The sequence below is a fragment of the Nannobrachium achirus genome (assembly GCF_963921795.1).
Source record: "Nannobrachium achirus genome assembly, chromosome: 9".
Lineage (NCBI taxonomy): Eukaryota > Metazoa > Chordata > Actinopteri > Myctophiformes > Myctophidae > Nannobrachium > Nannobrachium achirus.
Window position 1 is genome coordinate 48889896 of NC_137818.1, and position 25659 is coordinate 48915554.

The window sequence follows — 25659 nt, forward strand, 5'->3', positions numbered from 1 at the left end:
TATCCAGTGACCCCCAACCCCCATACTCCCATCTACTCACCCGTGGCCCACAACGCAGACACACAGCGAAACTATGAAAAACATTTATTTAAAACATATGGCAGAGACGTCATGCTTATAAAAATAATAAAAAATACTGTACATTTCCACATTGTGCAAAGTGTGAAGCTTTTACAGATCCAGTTGATAGAAAACAACTAAGAAGATGACTAACTTCTGGATGAACACATGAAATGAGCTTTCTCAAAAGTTGTTCTTCAAATTAATCTTGGTCCACGGAAACATTGCATTTATGAGATTTAGCTGTAGTCCAAAGTAAAATACCATCGCAGCATAGAGCATCTCAATATTCTAAACGGAACGCATAATAACAGTAAACTTGTTTTTGTTTAATATATATACAGGATGTGCTTAAAATGGTCCAACAAGCAGAACTGAGATGTATTACAACAAACACCCAATTGCATGGAATATTATAAATTATTTTTTAGTACTTTAAACAGTCTTTTTTTAAAGTGGAGATCATAAACATTAACAGAAAAGGTCAACAGTCGAGCTGGTACTTCCTTCCAGCTAGATAGGTTTACATTCAAAACAAAAAGGAAAAGAAAAAAACTATTTGAGTAATACTTTGACCAAACAAATGACTTAAACTGAATAATGGTTAGTTATGACAATGTGTTTTAGTTAGAGGAGGTGCCATATTTTTGTACTTTTTCTGTTTTGTATGTGTCTATGGAGTTAACATTACTCTAATAGACCCCCAGGTGTGGTTATAATATGCAAACAGGTCTTCCCTGTGTATTTTTGGTTTCTTCTTGAAAGCTGAAAGCCTCCAAGTCAAAAGGCCCAATTGAAATACACCGCTTTAATGGCATCATAAAATCATACCCTCCCCTTTTAACCATACAGCAAAACTTCAGCTGGGTCACCACCCGCCTCAAACATTTTAACACTTTCTGTACACTTTTTTTTTTAAAGAATCTTCCAAGTATTATCATAGCACCTCATGAGCATTTTGTGTGTGTGTTTGTTTGTTTGTTTGTGTGTGAAATTATGGCACCGTCTTCAGACGATAGAAATAAAATATCTGCACTGGGCTTGTTACACGTTCATGGGTGGCTGTGAGATCTGCCACCTGACAAATTAAGCTAGCTGTTAAAGCAAACAGCCAGTCGACAGTGCCTCCAGTGAGATCCCAACACTGCCTTGTGCTCTGATCTCCATTAGGTTCCAAATGGAAATCGTTCAATTTGATGAGGCTGCTGGAATTTCTCTCACTTAATCTGTAGGAACTTCATCTTGTTTCCTGAAATAGAACACACAATGGTGAACAGTGAACACTCCTGGCAATAAGCAGGTACAGTAATTCCATGCTACACTATGTGGTGCAATGTGAAAACCATAGGAAATGCACTGATACACTATGTCGCCCAATGAAAAAAAAAGAAAAAAAGGCCATGCTACACTATCTCGTCCATTGTAAAAAAAAAAAAAAGAACATTAAAAGAAATGCCATGCCACACTATGTCATCCAATGTGAAATGTAATAAAACATGACTAACCCAGTCCTTTGAGGAATTTGTTCACACTGCTCGTTTCTGGCTCCTGACAGGAATCCAGATATTCTGCAGCTCTCGTTTCAAAGAGACCTAGGGAACGGTAAGAACAAGTTTGTGATCAAACTTGACTTGCACAGCCTGGGATAGGTCCAAAGCGTTCCCTTTCTATTCTCTACAGGGTTCCCACACATCTTTACCAATTCATTTCCAAAACTTTTCCAAAACTTTTCCAGAATATTTAACCTGATTTCCAGGACTATATAAAAATAATTCAGCTCAATAACGAGAGGACGAGTGCCCAAAGACAGGTAGTGTATGCCAGTGGTTCTCAACCTTTTCAGGACGTGGCCCCTGAAATAATCATATTTGAACTGGGGACCCGGCACTGACGATCACTAAGAGTAGAGGAATTTTGTATAACACGGTTTTATTGTGAAAATAGCCGATCTAAATGCTCACAACGCCTCGCGTTGTGAGGCGTTGTGAGCATGTAGATCTGCTATTTTCACAATTTCTGCCTCTAATATTTGACAATTTGACCAATGTTTAATTTGTCATTTCAGAGGTAATAACAAAATCAATAACCAAAGACAATGCATAGCTATTTTTTCCAGGACCTTCCAGGACCCTTGATCAATTCCAAATCTTTTACAGTACTGGAATTTCATGACTGTGGGAACCCTGTCTCTACCTTTGCCCGCGGCCTTGCGGAGCTCCTTGTCCTGGATGAATCCAGCGAACATCTGCGTGTCCATGAAGAGCTGCAGGAACTGGCGGACCCCGCGGGAAGGGTGAGACTTGCGGAAGCTGTCGCGCTGAAGCTCCCTGGCTCCACTGGCCGACTCGGCCATGTGAAGTGGGTAGTGTCCCACAAGCTCCACGAAGAAGCGCACAAAGGCTTCTGATACCAGAGAGCTCAGCTCAGTCTGCCGACCTGTTAAACAAATCAATTTACTTCAACGTTTGCGTCTCCATTTTAGGATAGAATTGCAGATCTATTCTACATAAGCCTGTTTTCAATAACGTTTTGAAGAAGACATTTTAAAATAGGGCTTAAGTGGTGTAAGCTGGTGGATATGTTTTCATGAAAACTCATCGGTAGGATGAGTAAGCAACATTTATATTTTGTTAAAAAAGGACAAGGTCATACAGTAATCAAGGTTGAGAAACAATTATTTCATATTGAATCATGCTGCTATATTACATGTACAGTATGATACCAACCTCCAGAGCTGTCTCCAACCTCCTGTCTGAGGATGTCATCCTTCTCCTCCAGGACCTGCTGTAATGCTGCCTGGAGTTTATTTGGCAGAATGCAGTCTTCGTCACCAAGCTGTTATATAGAAAAATAAAAATACAAATAAAACCCCAGCTCAACTCCAATTCATAACTGACATCACCTGGCCTTCTTTATCAAACACACCTTGCAATCTTTTCTTGGCATGATCCAGTGTTGTTTAGACAAGTCATTAGACTGAATGTTTTATTGACTAGCTCCAATCTCTGGTGACAGAAGACAGGGCGCATCACCGTCTGTGGTGAGGAGATTGCGTAATCAGTTCAAAATGCTTAACTAACTATTCACTTCCTACTGAGGGAGTTTGTGTGATTCAGCACTGATACACCCGTGTGATCCCACAGGGGAAATTCATTTTTCAGCTCCTCCCAGCTGATAGCTGCTCAAGTGGTCAGACTGAGGGGAAGCAATTAACAAATGTACTGCCTCCCCCAATAGTCCAGTTAAAATCCCTATGTACCTCTCTGCCGGTCCCGATAGTCCCGAGACTTTAATGTGCTTTAATCGCTATAAAACATTAAAAAGTAAAATCGCTGTTTTATTGGAGATCGGTGTCTAATCGCCCGACCGGAAGTGCTTCCGGTCGCATTTCCGGTCTGGGATATGACTTCCGTAACCGGTCGGGGGTGGGAACATGGCGCAGCTACCGTTAGCTTCCGTGTAAACAGCTGCAGACGGAGCTCAACGATGGAGAGGTCTTTTTTCAAACGGATGTTTTTATTTGAAAGCTGTGATCGGTTCTACACACGCCTGGTACATGATCTGTGACATTGCGCACCATCTGTGCACGCACGTCTCCACGTTAAAAGGTAAGGACGACGCGGCAGTTAACCCCTTCAGTCGATGTTTAAAAGACAGTAAATGAGTTAAGGGCAAGGGTTAAGTGTCTTGCTCAGGGACACCTCAACACATTGCCACAGCCCAGCAATTGAACCTGGGACCTTTTGTTTACCAGGCCTAACCCTAACCCACACATTTTAAATGATAAAATTGTGCTAAAGAATTAACATTGTTTCTTATTAGTAGTATTAATAAAGACAAAGATTGATGGAATCATATTCCATCATATTCAAGTGAAGAGACTCCAGTCAGAGCACTGCAGCAGAGTGGAGTGTGTGTGTGTCTGCGACCCACCTGATCCTCGTTGAGCATCGTTAAAGCATCAGAGAAGGCAATTGTGTGTGCAGCACTGCAATAAGGTCGACATCTACTCTAAGACAGCATCAAAGCCAGGTTGGCCATCACTAGTGTGATGTAGTTAGCACTAGGTTTTAAACAAGAAAGCATGTGTACAGTTGTCAACTTGTTGAACAGAAATTAAGCACATTAACATGAAAAGTATTCTACTTGAAAAGTATTCTGCTTTGCAATGTAGTTAGATGAAATGTGGTTGTGAAAATGTAGTAGTGAAAATGTGGTCGTGCCCTTTGTTTCAAGTGTTCCTTAGATTTATTAGCTGGGGGGGGGGGGGGGGGGGTTAAGTTAGTGCGTCCCCGGGCCCCTTGGGTTTCTGTCAATGTGGCCCCCTGAACAATTTTGTTGAATACCCCTGCAGTAGACTGACAGGAAATGGGGAGGGAGATGGGTGGTGACACGCAGGAAATGTCATCAGGATCTGGACTCCAGTGCCATTGATACAATTTTCTATTAACCACTTGAACCCTAGCATTCCTAGTTTGTATTGAGAGTTTAAGTGATTAATTTATTTACTGTAATTGAATAATATTGTGTTGTGCTGCTTTATTTATTTTTACTTTAATTCATTGAACTATTTATCTCCCAGAGAATCGTACAAGCCATTTCCCCCACAAAAGGCTTCATCATTCATCATTGATTGCAGGGCAATGTAGGTTAAAGGTTTTCACATTGCAACTAATTTTCATTTGTAATCAGCATGAAATCTTCCCTTGGTATTGTGCTTTAATTTCCACAGCAAATAACATAAAAGTTAAATGGTTTAAAAAACTGTACTCTGCCCTTTCAGATCTCCACAACTATTCAGTCTTGGTAGCAGTTGAACCTGCAATCCATCATGCAATACCACTTGTCAACCAGTAGATGTCCTACTCGACTACAGTATCAGACCCTTTTCATGGTCGCCTCAGTAATTACAGTACAGTTACAGTGCTTCATGGGTGGTACCAATTATACTAATTAAGGCATTGTTCCTTTAAAATAAGTCCAATTCACATTTTTCTGCCTCCTCTTGCAGCTGTCATCTGCCAATATCTCTCACCACCCCTACTCATAATTTGCTAATCAAGAAGTCTCCTGTCCTTGTGCTATGGTTTCAACTACGCTGTCTGGGACATGGGATCCAAAAGCTGTGCCATATCGTAGACTTCAAAGGGATGATTTAGAAACGTTTACCGTATTCTGTTCGTATTCTAATAATGTAAACATGTTTCTTTTAAAAGTCGATTGATGAATAGCCAGAACTAACTGTAATTCTTTACAGATAGGAATGTGTGTGTGTGTGTGTGTGTGTGTGTGTGTGTGTGTGTGTGTGTGTGTGTGTGTGTGTCCCACTTGATTAAACCGGAAGAGAGATTCTGAAATGACCTCTACTGTATATCTCTGAAAAACAGTGATCAATGCTGTGAAAAACAGTGAATTCATTCAGCAGTTTTTTATAGCAGTTGTTTTCATTAGATACAGATACTATTTACTAGACTGTTAATATGTTAAATTTTAAGAAGGAGAAGCCTATGTTCTATTTTACAAACTTCACCCTCATTATAAACATGACATCTGAGCAATACAAATTAACAAGTTATGCATGTGTTCCTTTACCAGTGATTCAGCCATGTGACATATGATGAGTATTTGACATCGCTTCAAAATTATATTACATTTCTGAGCGAGGTTCCCCTTTTAAGTCAAACCTGATTGATTCCTCTATCCTTGCATCTCTGCCTCTCTGCCCCTACCGGTACAACAACCTACTACTGTACCTAGTCAAAACACATAGCGTGTGTGTATGGAGCGATGTGGGGAGAGAGGTTGACGCGAGAGCCTCTATCTTTCAAATGGACGGTCGTGTATGGACCAGGATTCATTTTACGATTCTATCACACCCGTGGGCGTCTTTTGAGCGCTCCCCGTGGGCGTCTTTTGAGGGCTCCCGTGGGCGGACCAGAGCAACGCAAAAATATTCCACGATTTTTCAAAGGTTATTGAAAAACGTTCTAATTTGTGGCAGTTAATGAGTCATTGAGATAATTGGAATTTGTCTACAGTCAGGGTGCTGCCATTATGCATGTTGACTCACTAGAAATGATCTGCTACACTAAATGAAACAGAACTGTAATTATCATTGGTAACACCTGTGTGGATTTTTGCTGTTCGTCATGCAATTAATTATACAGGGTCATCTATTAGTTGGCTGCCAAAGGAACAAGCCTTCGCTTTTGTCTCATGTCATGACGGTAGAACAGTTTCTACACAGCTATACTGTAAACCAACGTCCTTGAGCGATATTGCATCACATTGAGGATGGAATGTCGTGTTTTTCCGATGCTTGTCACAGTGTGAGATGTTCTAGGCCAACAACAGACAAGTAGAGACCCATTCCTGGATCATATTGACACAGGGATTCGGAGCCACACCTGTCATTCGTGTTACATAACGATGTGTGTACACACCTGAACGATGAACTTGTCCGCACACAGATCCACAATGAGCACCTGGAGGGAACAAAAGTTCAATGTTCAATGGCCAACATACGTATCGGCATGCCTTACTATAATTGATCTAAAACAACTAATAATATAATAAAGTCACTCCAGAAAATATTTGGCACCACAAATATGGCATTATCAACCTGACAGCCTTATTTTGGGCGGTAACCGGAACTACCGGTACAACAACCTACTACCTAGTGAGACCCTTTTCCCCCCCGAGAACAGTCGGTACCAGTGAGGCTGAATACTCTGCCCGCTTGTTGAGAACAGACTACAGCACCCCTTACATTATTTAACCAATTTACTAAAAGAACGTCCGACTTTCGGTGTTGACCGCGCAATTTTCGTACATGTGCATGGACGCCCATGCATGGATTAAACTGTTTTTTTTCGTGTGTGACTGTGCGCGGTTCGCTCGTGAGCACAAAAAAAAACAGTTTAATCCATGCCACCATTGCTGCAGCAGCTGCAGCGTGCATAATAGTGAATTGTAGCGACATTTGGGCAAGCACCGCCCAGTGCGCCCACCCTGCGTTGGCTGAATGCAAGACTGAGAAAACATGGACACCGACATTACTTTTCCAACAAATTTGACGGAGGCGCCATTAGAAGTTGTAAACCAGGGGGCCAGAATAGTAATAATGTAACTAACTTAGGAGAGGCCGATTGGCGATCAGATTTTGTATTGTTTTGAATTAAATCTAATTAATCTAATGTTGTGAAACTTCAACGGACTCAGCGCTGTTGGAGTTACGTCCTGACAGGGACAGAATATAAATCATGGCCTCTCCCCGCTAGTTTCCCCAAGACATCAAACATGGCCAAGTAGGTTCTGGTGGCCGGAGATATCTGGTGTGTCCGACTGTTTCAAGATTTGTGGGATTTTATTGGGTCGGACTAGGTTGTTGTACCAACCGTTCTTGTATTCTTTTGGGCATGTCATTATAGGCAAAACATTAAAATAAATAACAAGACCTAAGTGGTTAAAAACCGACAACCTGGAATCCCATTTTGGGACGCCATTAGTGGTTATTACTGTGCAAGCAAGCGTATTGTAACTGACCTCTTCGATGGGCAGTTCCCACAGCTGGGGCAGGCAGGGCGCCAGTGCCCCCATGAGGAAGGGGGTGGGAGAGCAGGTGATGTCCAGCATGCTGGTGGGTAACACAGGTATGAAGGTATGCTGCCAGGTGAAGGGGTAGAGCAACGCCAACACTGCATGACCACAGTGAGACAGAACACTGTGCAGAGCAGGAAAGAAACAAATACAACGCTTAGTTTTATTAGAGCTAACAAAAACTATGGGCCTCTTAAGTCTTACAACATTTTGTAGGTGGAAGAGAAATTCTGGTGCCAAGAGGCACCAGCGCCCATGAATCTTTTTAATATAAGCTAATTTTTCTTCTCTTTCTTGTAGACAGGAAAGTGGTAGAATTATTCTTTAGTCGTTATTTTTGTCTCAGATCAGTTGAAATAGCGAAGGACACAGCATTGCCCATATTGACAATAAATCTGCTTGGCACCTGACTACAAAATTATGTCACGGCTTAAGAAGCCCATGGGGGCTACAGGGGAAAAAATGAAATGTACTTCTAAAAATAAATTCATCATGCCTTTTGCTCAGGTATGGCAACATGACTGGTGTCTTGCAAGCAAGCGACACCAGTCATGTTGCCATACCTTAGCTTTTGCTGAACTGACGCCACTGGTGTCAAGCACCAAACAACATAGACTACCTACAATATCACAACGTATCACCAGGAGCCTGTATGGCTTTATTCTAGGCTTAAAACAATTATATATGCTTAAAACAAAAATATATTAAATATTTTTGGAAATCTCTATGGGAAAAATTAATGGGCTTTTATGAGTGGAACCACAAAATTGCCACCGCTGCAATGCCCTGCCTATTTGCCTTGTTGTTGTTGGAACGTGCATGGGCCTTGCCTCACCTGAGCTTGTCGGCGATGAAGATGACCCTGCGCTCCAGCAGCAGAGATGCAAAGACCTGCAGCAGCCTCCCCACACCCAGACACTGCAGCAGGCTCTCAAAGTCCACATGCTCCAGCCTGGAGTCCACCGGCCGACACAGAGTCAGCACCTGTAGACACGGGGACACAAGGGCATTAACGGAAAAGTCGACAAGTCGACTCCATTACACAAGTCGACTCCCACCAGAGAAAGTCAAAAGTCGAAGTTAAAAAAAAAAAAAAAAAAAAAAAAACTTTTATTGTGAAAATAGCACATCTACATGCTCACAACGCCTCGCGTTGCGAGGCGTTGTGAGCATGTAGATCGGCTATTTTCACAATTTCTGCCTCTATATATTTGACAATTTGGACAATGTTTAATTTGACATTTTAGAGGTATTAAAAAGTCCTTAAATCGGCACTTTAGAATTGTGAAGATACCCTCTATAGTATACACTTAATCTTTATGTTGGTTTGTTTACAGTTGAGTGAGAAAATAATGTTTCACATTAGGTTAATCATCTGGGGACCCCCCCAAAATAATTGGGGGGTCCTCACGTGTGTGATGTGATGATGTCATCAAACGATAAAGTCGACTTCAACTCAACTTTTTACAGAGTCGAGTCGACTTGCAAAAATCACCAGTCGTTAATGCCTTAGGGGACACGCGTATGGTTGGTGTCGGGTGGAAGCCTTGTATGTCCAAAACTGTTACTTTTCAGGAAAAGAAAAGAACCTGCGTTCATCATTATCCTCTCAGTATGTGTAGAGACTTGTGCACTGTGTTGAAACGAACCTCTGGTGTTGAGTCACGGTCAGCAGCAGGCAGTAATTTAGGCCGTACTGTACTTAAGGTCCGGAAGACTGGTAGTAGTCACTTCCTCTTTGCGTGTCAGCAGTGCCAAGTAACTAAGTAAATGTACTTATTTTCCCCTACATCTCAAATTTGTGCTTTATACTCCAACAAATATATATTTTTAACTTACTTACTGAAAAGTTACTTTGTAGATTTAGATTATTACAAAACACACTTTAACCAATTCAGCCGTATTTAATACACACGTAGCCATTTTCGAAAACGTTTGACAAATTTGGAAACTTTGGTGCCAAGTATTTTGATGCCAATACCTTTGTATTTTAACTCAAGTCAAACATTGAATACAGGCCTTTTATTTGTAAAGGAGTATTTTCATATTGTGATATTTTAAGTGTGTGTGTGTGTGTGGGGGGGGGATCAGGGTAGTCTTTCCACCACTGTTGCGTGGTAATAATAATAATAATGTCACCTCATTCCCTGAGCCGGGGAGGAAGCTCTTGACTGTGATGGTGCGTCCGGGGGCGGGGAAGGGGGCCTCCATCACGCTCCGCATGAAGGGGTGCACCAGCGCTGGGGACATCTCCCTACGCCTCTCCACCTCCTCCAAGATCTGCACACATCCACGCAGATGTCGGTTATGGTATAATAAAATAGTCCCATGCTTTAAAAGGAGCAGTTCGTGCTATCTTGGTCTGTGCTGTCATGTTGCGTTACCTTTGCAAACAGGTTGAAACATCCCAGTCTGCTGACAATACAGTGCACTTCAGGAAGCCTCTTGCCCTTCCCGCTGGGCTGGAAGACACACGCACAGGCAGGCACACGCACACGCACGCGCACACACACACGCACACGCACACACACACACACACACACACACAGAGGTTTGATGGGACTCATGAAGCATTGACTCGTGAACCTTAACATGCAAGTAGCCTATAATCAAGACCAGTGGTTCGCAACCTTTTCTGGATCAGGGCCAACTTCTTGAAAGCGTTCGCGGCCCACCCATCTCTGACCACATAACCCGCCCACCAACGCGCTCAGATGGGTGGGCCCACATGTGTTTTCAGAGCATGTTTATCTTAATGATGGTTCTATTCATTTCATCAATCGTCCCGCTTGGCCAATTTGGGATGGGGCGAGACACACAGACAAACAGACAAAGCCAGATGTAGGAGCGGTTAGCACTGCTCAAAAATCCTATCAAATGGGGGTCTGTGTCCTAAAAGCATCCTTGAACCCAACAAAGAGAATGACTGGCCTACTGTAGCTGATGTGTAGCCCTCCATCAGAGAGGGAGGGGGACGTGACATTGGAGAAATCATGAAATTCTTCTGGCTCTCTGTCATCAATGCACAAGGTTTTTATGGCCTGTGATTTAAAAGCCCTGGTCCTCTGAGGTGCTGAGTAAGCACTTGGCCGGCCATGCCGTCTCACTCATACACACAAGCGCGCATGCACACACACACATACACATACACAAAAAAAGGATGGTGACTCTCACACACACACACACACACACACACACACACACACACACACACACACACACACACACACACACACACACACACACACACACACACACACACACACACACACACACACACACACACACACACACACACACACAGCTAAACATACAAAGACACTCACCAGGATCTTGCGACAGTAACCAAACCACCGGCTGCCGTCCTCTCCGGTTAGGACAAAGGAGAAGGTCTCGCTGCAAAACAGTCAACGGCACAGATATTAGACAAGCAGTTGATTTGGTACATTAAAAGAAATATACCGTGCTGTGCTGTGCTGAGCTGTTCTGACCTTGGTGCGTCTGCTGAGGGCCTCCAGTCCTGGGCATCGGGAAAACAGAACATAGGAATGACCTTCAGCCGATCCTCTGCCTCCCTGGAGTGGCGAGATGCCTTCTCGAACTGAGAAATAGACAGGCAATCCGGTTAACAAACACCCTGAATGTAAAAATAACCCAAGAGACAGCAACATAAAAAGAACGTCAATTCACATAATTCTTCAGCCGTTATGTCAGCGGCGGAAATGTAGCTTTAACTGGATTCCCCCTCTCTCCAGACGTCGACAGTACAAGTACATATTTTGTTTCATACCGTCAAATGAGATTACATCTAGTTTGGACATGAAATCGCGCTCATTATGTGCACACAGAGGTTCTACTCAGCTAATGCAATTTGTCCAAAGCTCAGTCTATCCCTGAGGCTGAGGTGGGGGAGGGGGTTGCGGTTAAAAAAAAGCCCATCTTACAAATTTGGGGAATTGCTGTGTGATCTGCGGGGAGTAGGAGTTCCCCGGGGAGCCCTTCCGCAGAGACACCACCACGAACAGCTGGAAGAGCTGCTGCTGTTGGAGCTGGATCAGGTCTCTCTCCAGGGTGCGGTAACCAGGCCGCCGCTTCAGCGTGGACTGGATGTACACCGACCGCCTGGAGCCTGCTAAGCAACACATGGGAAAAAACAAAAAATGCAAAGTCTCTTAAGTCTTAACACTTTCAAATTAATTATTTAGATACCTTCTGCCAGGGATTTTCCATTGATCGTACCTAGGGCTGTCACGATTATGACATTTTACAGTGCATGAATTACAGAACAATTCCTGTCTGTTTAAGTAAATCTGAAAGGTTTTTAAGTGGTTAACCACATGAACAGTATATACTTAGTTTAACGGGCCCCCCCAGAGCTATATAATAGATCAAAGGTTCACAAATTATGTGTCATGAGTCAGGACCCCAACACAGGAAGATGACATTGGCAACTGAAAAAACTAAAAGTTACCCCATTAAGTCTGTTTTTGAAAAGCATAGCCTGTGAATCTATCTTCTTTAGTATTTATTTTCATTAAGGTTAAGGCAGCATACTGGTCCAGGCGCATACCACATAGGCATTGCCACATACGCATTGATGCCTGACGGCGTCGTCGGTTCGATTCCCGATCCGGACGACATTTGCCGCATGTCAATCCCCATCTCTCCCTCCATTTCCTGTCAGTCTACTGTCCTATAAATAAAGGCATAAAAGCCCCAAAAACAAATCTTTAAAAGAAAAAGGCAGCAGATAATAGTGTACGCTATATACATTATGCTTCCATTTACAATGTGTACACTGTACAGAAACACTTTTCTGTAGCTTTTAAACTACCACAAAACCTGCAGGAATCACAGCAATATATGCATTTTTTCATAAATATTTCTATTCAATGCTACCAATGGACACTATGCTAACCACTCCTTCATCTTGCTTTGTGTGTATGTCCGTCCGTCCGTCAAGCTTCACGGGACACTTAAAGGAGTAGTTCAACCCCAAAATGACTTTTTCTCTATTGATTACTCATGCCATGGAGAGTAGAGTTCAATAATATTTTTTGGTTTTTGTCACATTCCTAAGACAAAAATTTGATTCGAGTAAATTTACCCCCATTGATTCCGGATGGGGACCCGTTTCGAAACGGGTCCCCATCCGGAACGAATGGGGGTAAATTTATTGTTATCACATTTTTGTCTTAGGAATGCGACAAAAAACTAAATATATTATTGAACTCTAGTCTCCATGGTGTGACTAATCAATAGAAAAAAAGTAATTTTGGGGGGTAACTACTCCTTTAATAACTCATAAAAGGCACTAATCAATTCACACTTGGTGTGAATTCTTTAAATATGCTTTATTTCAAATGACACAATATTGCCAAAATATTTCTCCCATAAAATCCTGATTTTGAGAACCCCTGTAATCAATCCTCTAGAATTTAGTTAAGTACTTTCTCCGTAGGCTCAGGGTGTTTGGTGTATAGCAGAGAGTGATGTTGCTTTTCTATCATGCTGTGATCGAGAGTATTTTCCGTTATACAATTTGTGTGTGGTTTGGTCATTTGACTGTGAGGTCAAAAGCACAGATTAATAGACTAGCTCGGATTGCATTGAAGGTGATGGGTGTGAGGGAGCACCCCACCCTTCAAGCAATCTTTGAGGAAAATGTAGTTAAGAAAGCTAAGAAAATAATTGCCGACCCCTCTCCGTTAGTGGGGTGTGGTGACTCTAGTGTAATGTAATGTAATGTATGCACTTGACCTGTATGTCAGCACTGTGTGTTTTGCACTATTCCTTGTAATTTTCTTTCTTTCTGTCTGTCTTGTCCTGTTTTATGTTATGTAGCAGCCTGCATGTCCAAGACAAATTTCCCTCGGGACCAAATGAATCTTGAATCTTTTCAAAGCTTACATTTGACTACCGATTGATCAACCCGGGCACGAGGGAAATATCCACCATTGGCATTCAATATAAATTTGTATCAACAGTGATGTAGATACATGTCATAGCGGTACCTCTTGTGCTGTCCTCTGGGTCGCTCTCTGTCCCGCTGGTCTCCTCTGTTGACAGACACAGTGAGAGGAGGAAGAGATCAGATGGAGGGGGGGGGAATAAAACGGGATGAGACGCTTCAATCAGCCGCAGACAACCCGCCTTTGTTGGATAAGCAGGCGCTAGCCCTGTTGCGGCTGGCCTTACACACATCATCAAAAGCAGGGTATTTCCAAAGAGAAGCCCCACTTAATCACATTAACCCTGCCGTCCTAATTTTGGGCAAATTGTCTAAATGTCTCCAAGATGTTAAACAAAAGTAAAAAAAAGTAAAAAAAATCTAAATGTATTTGTAATCTTTCCCCAAAAGAAATAGTGAAATAATTTGTCATACGACAAAGTATGGCTTAAGTATTTTTATTGGATTCCATTAGTTGCAACTGACAGAACACAATGATTACGTTTCACCTATTTTCGCTACTTTTGCACAAATGAAGCAGAGCATTAATTTACGAAAAATACACATTTTCAAATAAGGGTTTCTCAAGGAGTTTTATACTCAACAGTAACATAACTTTGTTATGTGGACAAATGCACGCATTTGTGGATCCATTTCTAAGTTGTGAAGTGGGTTTTGCATACAGTATTATGGATTATATAGGATCACCTCCTGTCATTTTGTGGGCAACCTGACATTTGTGACTTCCTTCTTACTGTATGTGCTAACATAACGTTGTCCAATGTGAGTGTGCTTATGTGTGTGTTGAGTATATACAGTATGTAGATGTATTACATAATTGTCTAATCGCAATAATTTGAGGTAATGGCAATTATTTTGCATAATCGTCATAATCGTTTCCATGTTGAGAAATGTTAATATAGTTACAGACACTTTCAAAAAGTTGTGGAAATAGCAGATCTAAAAGCTCACAACGCGTCACGTTGACGCACTATCAATGTTCTTTTTTTTTTTAAGTATAAAATTGCCAAATATGTCAGTAATGTCTTTGTATATTTAAGTATGTGTCATGATTGCCATGTGCAACTTCAATGCCTAAAATCCAAACAGAAATGTAATTGTCAACGACAAATACACAATTAAATCGTTAATCGCAAGTATTTGAGTGACAATTAATGGTCATTTAAAATGTCATAATGGTGACAGCCCTAACAGCATGTACACAATATGTCTCACCTCTTACGGAGCCTCCCTGGCTCTTGACTCTCTTCCTCCCTCGCTTGGCGTCGAAGATCATCCGAATCCTGCTGACATACTGGGACACACAACACACACACGCATGGAATAAAAGACATGCCATCGTGCTCATCATAACCTGCTGGTGTCCAAAATGTGCAGGAAATGTTTTAGGCCTAGAATTATTGAATGCTTTAACTAGTGAAAAATAGCAGATATACAAGCTCACGGCGCGGCACCGAGTGCGCCGCTGCAAGCTTGTAGATCTGCTATTTTTGAAAAATCGTGAAAATTAGAATTTTGACCCGATTCTATAAGTGTCTTTTGAATCCTTCTAAGATTTTTTTTAATAAACCTATGTTTCTATGTCAGCAATCTGGCTAGCCATCGTCAAAGAAAAGGTCCTTTTCACTTAACTGGAGCTCAGTTAGTCTGTTCTTGAGAGACTACTGTGTCAGTGGTTCTCAAACCTTTTCATGTGAAGGACCCACAACATGATATTTATTTGGCCACGGACCCGCATCTCAAAATGTAACAAACGTTCGCTTTGAAAATACATATATTCAAAGATTTGCACACATTTTCATGACTATTTAAAAAATAGCAGATCTACAAGCTCTGCACTCGGTGCCGCGCTGTGAGCATGTATATCTGCTATTTTTCACTGGTTAAAGCATTCAATAATTCTAGGCCTAAATGGGTTCAATAATTGCAAAAATCTACTAGCTCACAATGCAGACTGGGTATTTTTGCTGCACGATACCATCACACAAAAAAATAGGGCGTAAGTGGTTAACGGTGGCTAAGTACATAATGATATTAAGCATGTCTAGCATACTTCATAATTACGTTCCCACATTTTTGTTGTCGCTTGTCTTATGGCATCAGAGGAATGCAGTAGGATGGTTGATGCTGGTTACAGCTCATGACACAACAGGTCCTGCACTGCTGCTCGCAGCCTAGGAAATTAGTAAAAATGCAGCAACTATGGCGCACACAGGATGCTGAAACGCATCTTGAAGGGCCACAGGTGCCTTTTGAAAGCTATCAAACTAGTCGATTAAATCATATATATATATTAGGGCTGGGACTCAATAAAAAAATCGAATTAATCAGAGGCTTTGTAATTAATTAATCGAAATTAATTGCATATTTAATGGCATATAAATAGTTGACCTGAGAAGCATTTTTCTCAAGTAAAACACATTTTGTTGTACGAGTGAATCTACGAGCGAGTTTTTTAAATCTAAATTTCGCATCCACTAGGCCAAGCAAAGCGCTCTGATCGGCTACTTCTCCCTTTGCGTTTGTTGTCTCTTCTTGGTTGGTGCATCGCTATGATCGGTATGCCTGAAACTGAAGGTTCTGTGGTGCAAAAACTAAGTGCGATTAAAATGAGTTATTTTTTTTAATCACGTTAATTTTCTGTAATTAATTAATCACAATTAATCAGTTAAAGTCCCAGCCTTAATATATATATATATATTAATAACAATTTAATTTTATGTTCTCATTTTATTTTTCTTATTATCTATTTATTTATTTTTAACTACAGCAGCATAAATGGGCCATGAAGTCAATAAAAAAGCAGCTTTAATTCTGTTTAACCAATAATAACCATCCTTGCTAGTATCAAATCTATCTGCATTACACACGGTATCACAACTCATCATATACAGCATCCTTTTCTTTTAACCGTACCTCATCTTGTGCGTTCCGTTCTTCCCACACCCTTTCCTCGTCCATGGGTCTTGCATCTGAAACCATGCCTTCTCTTCCCGCTCCCTTACGCTCTCTCTCTAAAATGCTATCTATTTCTCGCAGTTTCTTCTCCTTCCTGCTGTGCAAGTCCCCGCCGACCTCAACACATTCACATTGCTTCACGCAATCTTCTACAAAAACCAAGAGAGCTTGTAGATCTGCTATTTTCGGTGCGCGACACCCACACGCAACCAAGTGTAGCTATGGCTTAAGCGCTATCTATTTCTCTCAGTCTCTTCTCCTTCCTGCTCTATAAGTCTGTCACAGTGGTTCACGTCATATTCTATACAAACTAGATAGCAGTCCAATTTTTCCAATTAATGGCAATAACATTCTAAAACATGGAATTTATTGCTTACCAGTGGCTGCCTTTGTGATTTCTGCGTGCTTGTGTGTCTGGGCGTGGCTGGTTTGGAGGTATCTGCCAGGGTTGAGGGACTGGGTGATGTGTTGGGCTCCTTCCTTTCCAATTTACCAGCACAGTATTGTAATGTCTGGGGCTTGGGTGGGAGCTGTAAGACATGTGGTTGCAACAGGATCTTATATCAACATATCGTCGTTGTCGGGTGGAAACCTCGTATCTCCAAGTTTCAAATTGGTACGTTCTTTCGCAAAGTAATGCCCTGCTTCATCATACAAGGCCGTCGCACAAAAGTAGTAAAAACAGCTGATCTACAAGCGTGCGAGGCGTTGTGTGCTTGTAGATCGGCTGTTTTCACTAGTTTAAATCGTTTTTAAAATGGTAAATGCAAAACGAACGGTTTTGGACATACAAGGTTTCCACCCGACAGCTACGATATACAGTATGGTACCGCTGGACTGAACGGTTTTGTTTCATCTTGCCGACATGGTTGATTTGCACACAGACTGTAGCTGTCTGCAAAACAGCAATTTGACACTATGCATAATTCTTGACATGATTTGACCCTTGGGGTAAACAAGTTGTTGAACCCTGGTTTGAACTGTCTAGTCTAGTGTCTATTATTTGTGATTATTCATTTAATGTATGCAATTCATTTTAGACCATAACATAATTGTAAAATAAGATAATAAAGTACAACATAATAGCAAATGCTCATCACGTGTCATCTGAATACAACAGACGGCGTGATATTGCGTTTGTTTACCCAGCAGTCAAAAAACTTTCCATTTTATGATATTCAACAAAGACAAGCATTCACATTTCGGTTAAGTAGTAAATACCAGACTATTTTACATGACATCACTAAACCCATTATCCAATTGCAAAGTTGTAATTTGATTGTTTCTCTTTTGAAGGACTCAATGAGTCGTTTCACCCCTACATGTAATATCAAGCTATTCTGATCTCCATTACTTGTGGTGCCTGCTGGGGGCTCGGCCTTTGAGAAACTGTCCACGGCTGTCTCCCAATTTGGACACACATAGGAGAAAACTTGACATCCTCGTAGGGGTTCTCTCTGGTCACGTCACCTAAGGGTGAGATGGGTGACAGTCAATCAAGTAGTTAGACAGAAGAGATCAACAGAAGTAAAGGCTATAGGTTCTACGTTTTGAAAAAGAAAAGGCGACCACACTGGCTTCCAGTATTTAAGACAGTGATTCTTTTTCTAGGGAGTTGCCAGCTTGATTGATAGTTAGGGGCCTGTAACTCTGGGAGTGTACCGATGGAAGCAAATGGACGCTATTACATCTGTACACTACCAGAGTTATGGGGGTCCATGGCCTAACGCAAATCAAACTGGGGGTCCTTCAAATTTTTACTTTTGAAACCCATTGATTTAAGGAGACAGTGCAGGAAAAAAAACATTGGGATATTTACTGCTTCAGTAGTGGTCAGATGTACAGGAATAACAATATTTGTCAAAATAAGTACTTGTAATAACACTGAACAGAAAATGACCATGTGTTTGCTTTGTGTCGTTATGCATAATATATGCTAATTAACTACCATAAACATACCCAATGGTTACACTGTAAATATCCTTACCCCTGAATGAAATGAAATAATCATTCTTTTAACAGAAAACCACCAAAACACAAGTTGGACGACCTCTACTCGTTATATCTGCTAGTTTATTCAAATATGCAAATTATCTCATTAACTATGCACAATACAAAAATGACCCAAGCAGAAATGGATTCTACGTCAAACATTACATAAGAATCAACCGAGAAAAGTTAGATACACCCTTTAATCAGGTTTTTATAGCTTTTGTCCTGTCTATTTGGAAATACGAGTCAAATGGGACCCTGGCCAGACTGAGGCGAATCAGTCTGGAATCCAAGCTAATAATTTAGGGTCTGTTCTATTATCTTGTTTCTTCTATTTTTCGCATTACTAGAGCGCATGTAAACGCATTAGTTGAATTATTGCCATAACCTGATTATTCCCAGTTATGGGATTAATGTGTGCATTGTAAACTTCCCTGTCACTCAGTGGCCTTAAAGAGCTGCAGCAGTAAAACTTAAGATTTATAAATGGAACTTTTAACAGCAGTGAAGCTGTGTATTCGGCCCCGGTGACTGGGAGCCAATGGTCTTTATGACTTCCTGTCTTTGTCTGCTTTTAACTCTCAAATAACGGGAACGCGCCCGAGTCGCGTTAGATTTGAACCACTTTAACCATTAGTTTATGCTTTAACTTTAGAAAAATAGCAGATATACAAGCTCACAGCGCGGCACCGAGTGCCGCGCTGCAAGCTTGTAGATCTGCTATTTTTGAAAAATCGTGAAAATGAGTGCAAGTCTTTGAATATCTTTGACCCGACTTCTAAATCCTTCCTCTAAATCATGCTGTTCTCAAACCTTTTCATGTCAAGGACCCCCAAAATGACAGGTATTTGGCCACGGACCCCCATCTCAAAGTACGTTGTCCCAGGGACCACCCAGAAGCAAATATTTGAGTTACAAATGTTCGCTTTTAAGTAGATATTTATTCAAAGACTTGCAAAAAAAATCATGATTTTTCAAAAATAGCAGATCTACAAGCTCACAGCGCGGCACTCGGTGCCGCGCTGTGAGCTTGTATATCTGCTATTTTTCAATAGTTAAAGCAGTCAATAATCCTAGGCCTAAATGGGTTAACGAGGCCCCTGCTAGCTTCAGAGGTCAGAGAAGGTGACAAGTTGGCATCAGAGCTGGGTGACGTAACCGAATTTAAAACCTGGCATTCTTATTTTGGGCATTTCATTACAGGCAAAAATTCAAAACATTTAAAAAAGTAGCAGATTTACATGCTTGCATGTGGCGAGCCGTGTTGTGAGCCTTTAAATTGGTTATTTTCCTTATTTTTTTTAAATAGGGCTTTTGAAGTGTTGAAGGGGAAGGAAGCATTGCAACAAAAAATGATTTTTCCCTTCATTATTTCCCCATCAACTGTAGACAAGACACGCACTGGGTCGGGACTAGGGTTGCCAACTCCCAGAGTTTCAAATACGGGACACCTCCTTATATTCCTGACGAAACCTGCTGCCGAAATTTTTTGTATTTTCGGTTATAAAGTTGGCTAAAACGGGTATTTTCCTGTATTAAATCATATTTTTCCTTTCACAATATTAATTCGGGTGTCTTTGGGTCACGTCCTATTACCTCAAAATCATGTAGTGTAGGCCTATATTTTATTTCTCTAAATTTTCCAAAACATATAGCCTAGGTCTACCTGGTTCTCATGTGCCCACTCTCTGGTTACCCAACACTAGTTTAATCATATTGGCATACAGTAATAACCATTAGGTTTTAAAAACAAAATCAACGCATGCTTATGTTATTTCACATACCAGCCAGTCTGGGGTCGCTTTAGTTGGCAGACAAGACTACTGTAGTGCTCCCAGGAATACCATCCCATGGCTTGTTTTCTGCTTGCTTGCTTGCCTGCTTTTTCACCTTGTTGTTTAGGCTATCACCTATCATGAATTCATGTCTAATCTGTTTGTACACAATCTTCTGTCACACTTTTTTTTTAAGACATTAAACAATGTTCTGAGCCGAGTAGGCTGTCGTATGCTCGCTCGCACGCACTCTGAGGCAACTTGTGGGCTGAACCTACAGCCCAATGAGCCCATGGGATTGGGGTAGGGGCGGAGACTGTGTCTTAGCAACACTGTTAATGAGCCAATGAGCTGCCTACAAACAGCGCAGCGCCTCACACAGCAATGGGATGCAGCACTTGTCTCAGAGGAGAGCAGAGTGGAAGCTCACTGACAGGCAGAATCACTGTCATTTCTCAATTAAATCATCCCGTCATTCATATTTATCCCCCAACCTTGAAATACGGGACAAAGAGCGTCCCGTATCAGTTGTTCAATACGGGACACGTCTTTTAGTTTCCAAAAACGGGACGATCCCGTATTTTACGGGACGGTTGGCAACCCTAGTCGGGACCCATGTGTGGGTCGTGGAAAATGTCATTACGGTAAATAAAATAATATTTTAATAAATTCCATAAATTAGAAAACAAATGTTTTCGCGCCGCATTGTGAGCTTGTAGATCTGCTATTTTCACTAGTTTGGCTCCCGGGCAAACGTCTAATCTCTCTTTTGGGTCTTGAGCTAAAACGTTTGGTTACCACTATCACGTAGGCATTCAGTGAGTCAATTCGCAGTGCTGCTACATAAAAATAAAATATAAAAGGTGTTCAGGATTAGGGCTGCAGCCTGCAACTATTGGTTATGTTCTTAACAATAAAGTGCATCTAATCAATCATCAAAATTGTGACGCTTTATGAGTTTGTAGATCTGCTGTACTTCAGCTATTCTTGACAACTGATTATTTTACTATAATCAGTCAGATAGAGTAGTTAGATTAAAGCTGCACAATGTAACTTTCCCAATCTTGACCATCGGGTAAAAAAAACAGTGTTTAGGAACCAGTGATTAGGGCTGTCACGATTATGACATTTTACATGACGATAAATTGTCACTGAAATAATTGACGATTAACGATTTAATTGTGTTTTTGTCGTTGACAATTACATTTCTGTTTGGCTTGTACCGGTAGGCTTTGAAGTTGCACATGGCAGATATGACACATAACCTAAATATACAAAGAAATTACTGACATACGGTATTTGACAACTTTATACTTAAAAAAGAACATTGAGAGTGGAAATAGCCGACCTACAAGCTCACAACGCGTCGCATTGCGGTGTGTTGTGAGCTTGTAGAGCGGCTATTTTCACTATTTTTTACTTTAAAAAAATATATGAAAATGTTTCAACATGGAAACGATTATGAGAAATAATCACGATTATGTCAAATAATTGCGATTAGACGATTATGTAATAATTGTGACAGCCCTACACTGGACTCAGGGGAGCCGGAAAGGAAAATGACATGGGGGGGACACAATGTGGCCGTGGTCACAATGTGGCCACAGTTAGGTTGTGACGTCAGAAAGTCTGCTGTAAGATTTGACAGCTCTAGCTCTGGATAAAGACCACATTGTAAATGTAAAAGTATTTTTTTCATTCTATTTAAGGGAAATTCAAGGTTGCTCTAATGAAAGTTAGAAGAACTCCATGACACATTTCATTATTGTCAAGGGGAAAAAAATACCTTATATCACTTTTTTGATGCCTTCCATTATTATGCACAAGGGGGAAAAAAACACCTCATGTCATTGAGACAGAGGGGAGGGGAGATCTGAAAACTAAACTAAACAAAGGTTTAGGCAATTATACATTGAATCTCTGCTTAAAGGATGCTATGCCTATAATGATTGCAAGAAGAGCTGTTATCAACAGTCACAGAGTATTTTGTTGGGACTGACATAACTTAATGAGCTCCTGGTGACTGGAGACTGACAGGCACTGACATGCTCTGTATAGACCGCGGCCTGTATGTACTGTATGTGTGACAGTCAGAGGGAGTGAAACTCACAGACGATGTCCTCATAGATGCTGTCGTCGGAGAAGGCGTGGTAGAGGCCGGAGGAGCGCCTGGCCTGGCCTCCCAGCATGCCTTGCTGCTGGCTCGCCATATGCGCGGCGTCCTCGTACTCAAAGGACTTCCTGTGTAGGACAGGAGGTGAGGGGAGGGGAGGGGAAGGGGCGGGGGGAACAATGAGAAAACACACTGGCCTGGTTGTCCTAAAGATAGAATGATCAGTGGGGTCCTTGGGCAATGCAGCTATTTTCCACTATTTTCACTGTTAATGAACTTACTTTAAAAAATGTCTTCTTTTTCCAGAAATATTATTATTGAAAATCTTTTGAAATAATTTAAGAAACATTGTAAGGAAAGATATTCACCCCCGTGACCCATACAAATGGGTCCCGACCCATTGTTTTGAGGAACATTGGCCTAGATACACTATTGTTCCCTCTATTGTCTTTGTGGTTTGTCCATAGAGCCACTCTAGAGCCACTCTATTGGCTAAACTTCCATATGTTGACATGAAGCACTGGTTTGGGCTGGGCTGGGGTTACAATGTTAACTTGAATCTGCCGTCCCTAGTTTGGGCATGTCATTATAGGCAAAGATGTTCTAAAACTTAAAACATAAAAAAAGAAAAAGTGACCTTGTAGATCAGCTATTGTCGCTGCACGACACCGCCATGGGACAAAGTATAAATCAGGTGTTGGTTAACCACATGAATCCAACATCCCTATTCTGGGGTGAATATTTAGCAAAATGTTCGCAGATAATGTTCAAAGATATTTAGTATAGAGGGGGAAATGAGGGGGCCTCGTATGGACCCCTGTGGTACTCCAGTCAACAATAAAGTAGTAGCAGGAGTCTTCAATGTTTTTCATTCAAAGGGTCCCTTAGCTGAGAGACAGATGAAGTAGGGATAGGGTGACCAGACGTCCCGGTTTACCCGGGACAGTCCCGTTTTCAAGCTGTGTGTCCCGGTGTCCCGACAAATATCTCTAAAACACTAATATGTCCCGGTTTTCAACATTCACTGCAAAATTGTCCCGGTTTTCGCCAGAATTAAAATAATAGTAGCTGTTTTCAGCGGTTGCATAGACATTTATCATCTCACCTAACCATCAGCGAACATGAACAAATTCATTGCGTGTCTGAATTCAACACTGAGCCTGTTTGTCAATCACTCACTGCCTGTTTGCAACCCTGCGGTGCGTGTGTGCGCGTGCACGAACGTTAGAGAATGGGCACACGCGTGCGCGGTAACGTGCACATTGCTTTCAGGGACCCGGTTTTAGGCAACAGTGTTTCGCGTCCCGGTTTCAGTGGCTGAAAATATGGTCACCCTAAGTAGGGACCCCCCCCCAGTACATATTGTATAGAATTGTGTTACAGATTAAACTTTTTTTTCAGTCATTTAACCACTAAAAACCTCAATACTTGCCTTGTCTTTTTCCCTTCTACACCAAAACTCTTTGCCGGAAATAGCTGATCTACAAGCTCGATCTGCTATTTTTGCCTGAAGCTCCCCTTATCATAGGGCTGCCAGGGTGCTAACTGCTAAGTGATTAATGTAAAAATCTAATACGGTATATCCTATCTCACAAATTGGCGTCCCCCTCGTAACTCTGAGGACCCCTAGAGCCTGTTGAAGACCCCAGGTATACTGTATAGGGTTTAAGGCAAGTGGTTAAACTAAAAGGAAGCAATAAGACCAAAGAGTTTATAATGAATTTTAGACCAGTATTGTACATTGTACAGTGGTTCTCAAATTATGTGTCGTGAGACATGTCCAGGCATGCCTTGAGATTTTGTGAGGCCACCCATTAGTAATGCAATAATCTATAAAAAGGTTATTCATCATTATACAAAATAAAGATTTACAACGGAATACTTTGTGTGTACTAATTTCCCAATACAGAGACTAAACTATCCCCAAATTATCCCTGGCATCCCTGTTTGTTGTTTTATCTAAAAGCTCACAACACATTGCATCCCAAGAAAAGTAAACATGTTGATGGCTATGATACCAGCAGAGAGTGGAAATGGCCAAAAAGCAGGGAACTGCATTGCTGGAAGATGAGTCACCAAATCAGAGTCATCTGTGTATGAGTGCCTCCTTAATGCCCATTTCCCTAAGCCTTGATGGTATCAGTGGCTGATTGAGTGACAGTGTGTACATGGGACAAAACGACCAAAAGTGACCCCGGCCGGTATCCTTGGCTGCTCCACAACTAGGCCATGTCCAGACAATGGAGTGCGATGCTGGCACAGATCATGTGACACACACCGCTCCTGGAATCCGGCCAGCAGCCAGACTCGGACAGCACTGTTCCTCATGGAGCTCTCATCCTCCCCTCTCCCCCTCCTCCCTCTAAACCAGGGCCCCTGGGGCAGACCAAGGACCAGATGGGGGGGGGCTTCTGGCCTTGGAACACCTTGGGAACCCCCAGGATGAAGTGGCTAATGTTGCCCTGGAAAGGGAAGTCTGGAACTGTTGACCCTGTGACCCGACTCCCGATAAGCGGTTGAAGTCAAAGATAAATGAATGGAGTAGTAGATCTTTTGGTGTGTGTGTGCGCGCACGCGCGCGTGTGTGTTATTTCAGCATTTATTTTGTGGAAAAAACTGAATTACTGTGAGAGTTCCTCCTCCACTATAGGACATGTTATACACAGTCATGTTGCCTTTATAACGACCAATATGAAAATGGCTTACTTCTACCGAACTTTACTTAAGCGTCATCGGCTCACCTGTTCTTTCTGTGTCTTGAGAGGCCGTTGGTCTTGTCAGCAGGGCATGGAGGGGGTGGGAAGCCAGGTGGCTGAGCTATTCCACCTCTCTTAGGCCTGCATCTGCGGTCCCACTGCGCCAAACATTGCGTACTGTCGCCAGCTGCCCGATATTGGAAAGTTCGTTGTGGTTTGGGTGGAGGAGGCTGAAGTTCTCCAGAGGATTCTCTAGCTTTATCCCATAATAACTTGTCCCCCTCTAGTCTCCGCCAGAAACCCCTAGAAGTGTAGAAATTCCCCGAAGGCATGTTGTCCTCTTGGTCATCCGCTAATGGAGGTAGGAGCTTCGAAACGACTTCATCATCCAAGACGCAGCCAACCTTTAGCTCTCCATTGGTTGTAATGACTTGTTTCAAAGAACAGTTAGAAGTGTCCGTGTCCGCTTTAGGAGAGGACTCTAATTGTGCTACC

General features: G+C 41.9%; 1 protein-coding gene across 1 annotated transcript; it reads right to left on the reverse strand.

Annotated features, from left to right (window-relative positions):
• Positions 1-1270: 1270 nt before the first annotated feature.
• Positions 1271-25659, reverse strand: dennd2c (DENN/MADD domain containing 2C). The gene is made up of 18 exons (XM_080733985.1): positions 25210-25659; positions 22466-22596; positions 17943-18058; positions 16966-17118; positions 14846-14924; positions 13674-13718; positions 11604-11791; positions 11151-11260; positions 10986-11055; positions 10044-10121; positions 9799-9939; positions 8495-8643; positions 7606-7783; positions 6504-6545; positions 2787-2895; positions 2254-2496; positions 1566-1652; positions 1271-1309 (listed from the first exon to the last, which is right to left on the reverse strand). Exons 1-18 carry the CDS (start codon positions 25494-25496, stop codon positions 1278-1280), a joined length of 2238 nt encoding a protein of 745 aa, XP_080590111.1. The 5' UTR covers positions 25497-25659; the 3' UTR covers positions 1271-1277.

Excerpts from the sequence above, each read along its gene's own strand:
- dennd2c (XM_080733985.1), bottom strand. The coding sequence starts at position 25,496 with ATGCCTTCGGGGAATTTCTACACTTCTAGGGGTTTCTGGCGGAGACTA. Across the intron at positions 18,059-22,465 it reads CATCTATGAGGACATCGTCT|GTGACGTGACCAGAGAGAAC; the intron begins GTGAGTTTCACT and ends TCTCACCCTTAG. Across the intron at positions 6,546-7,605 it reads GGGAACTGCCCATCGAAGAG|GTGCTCATTGTGGATCTGTG; the intron begins GTCAGTTACAAT and ends TGTTCCCTCCAG.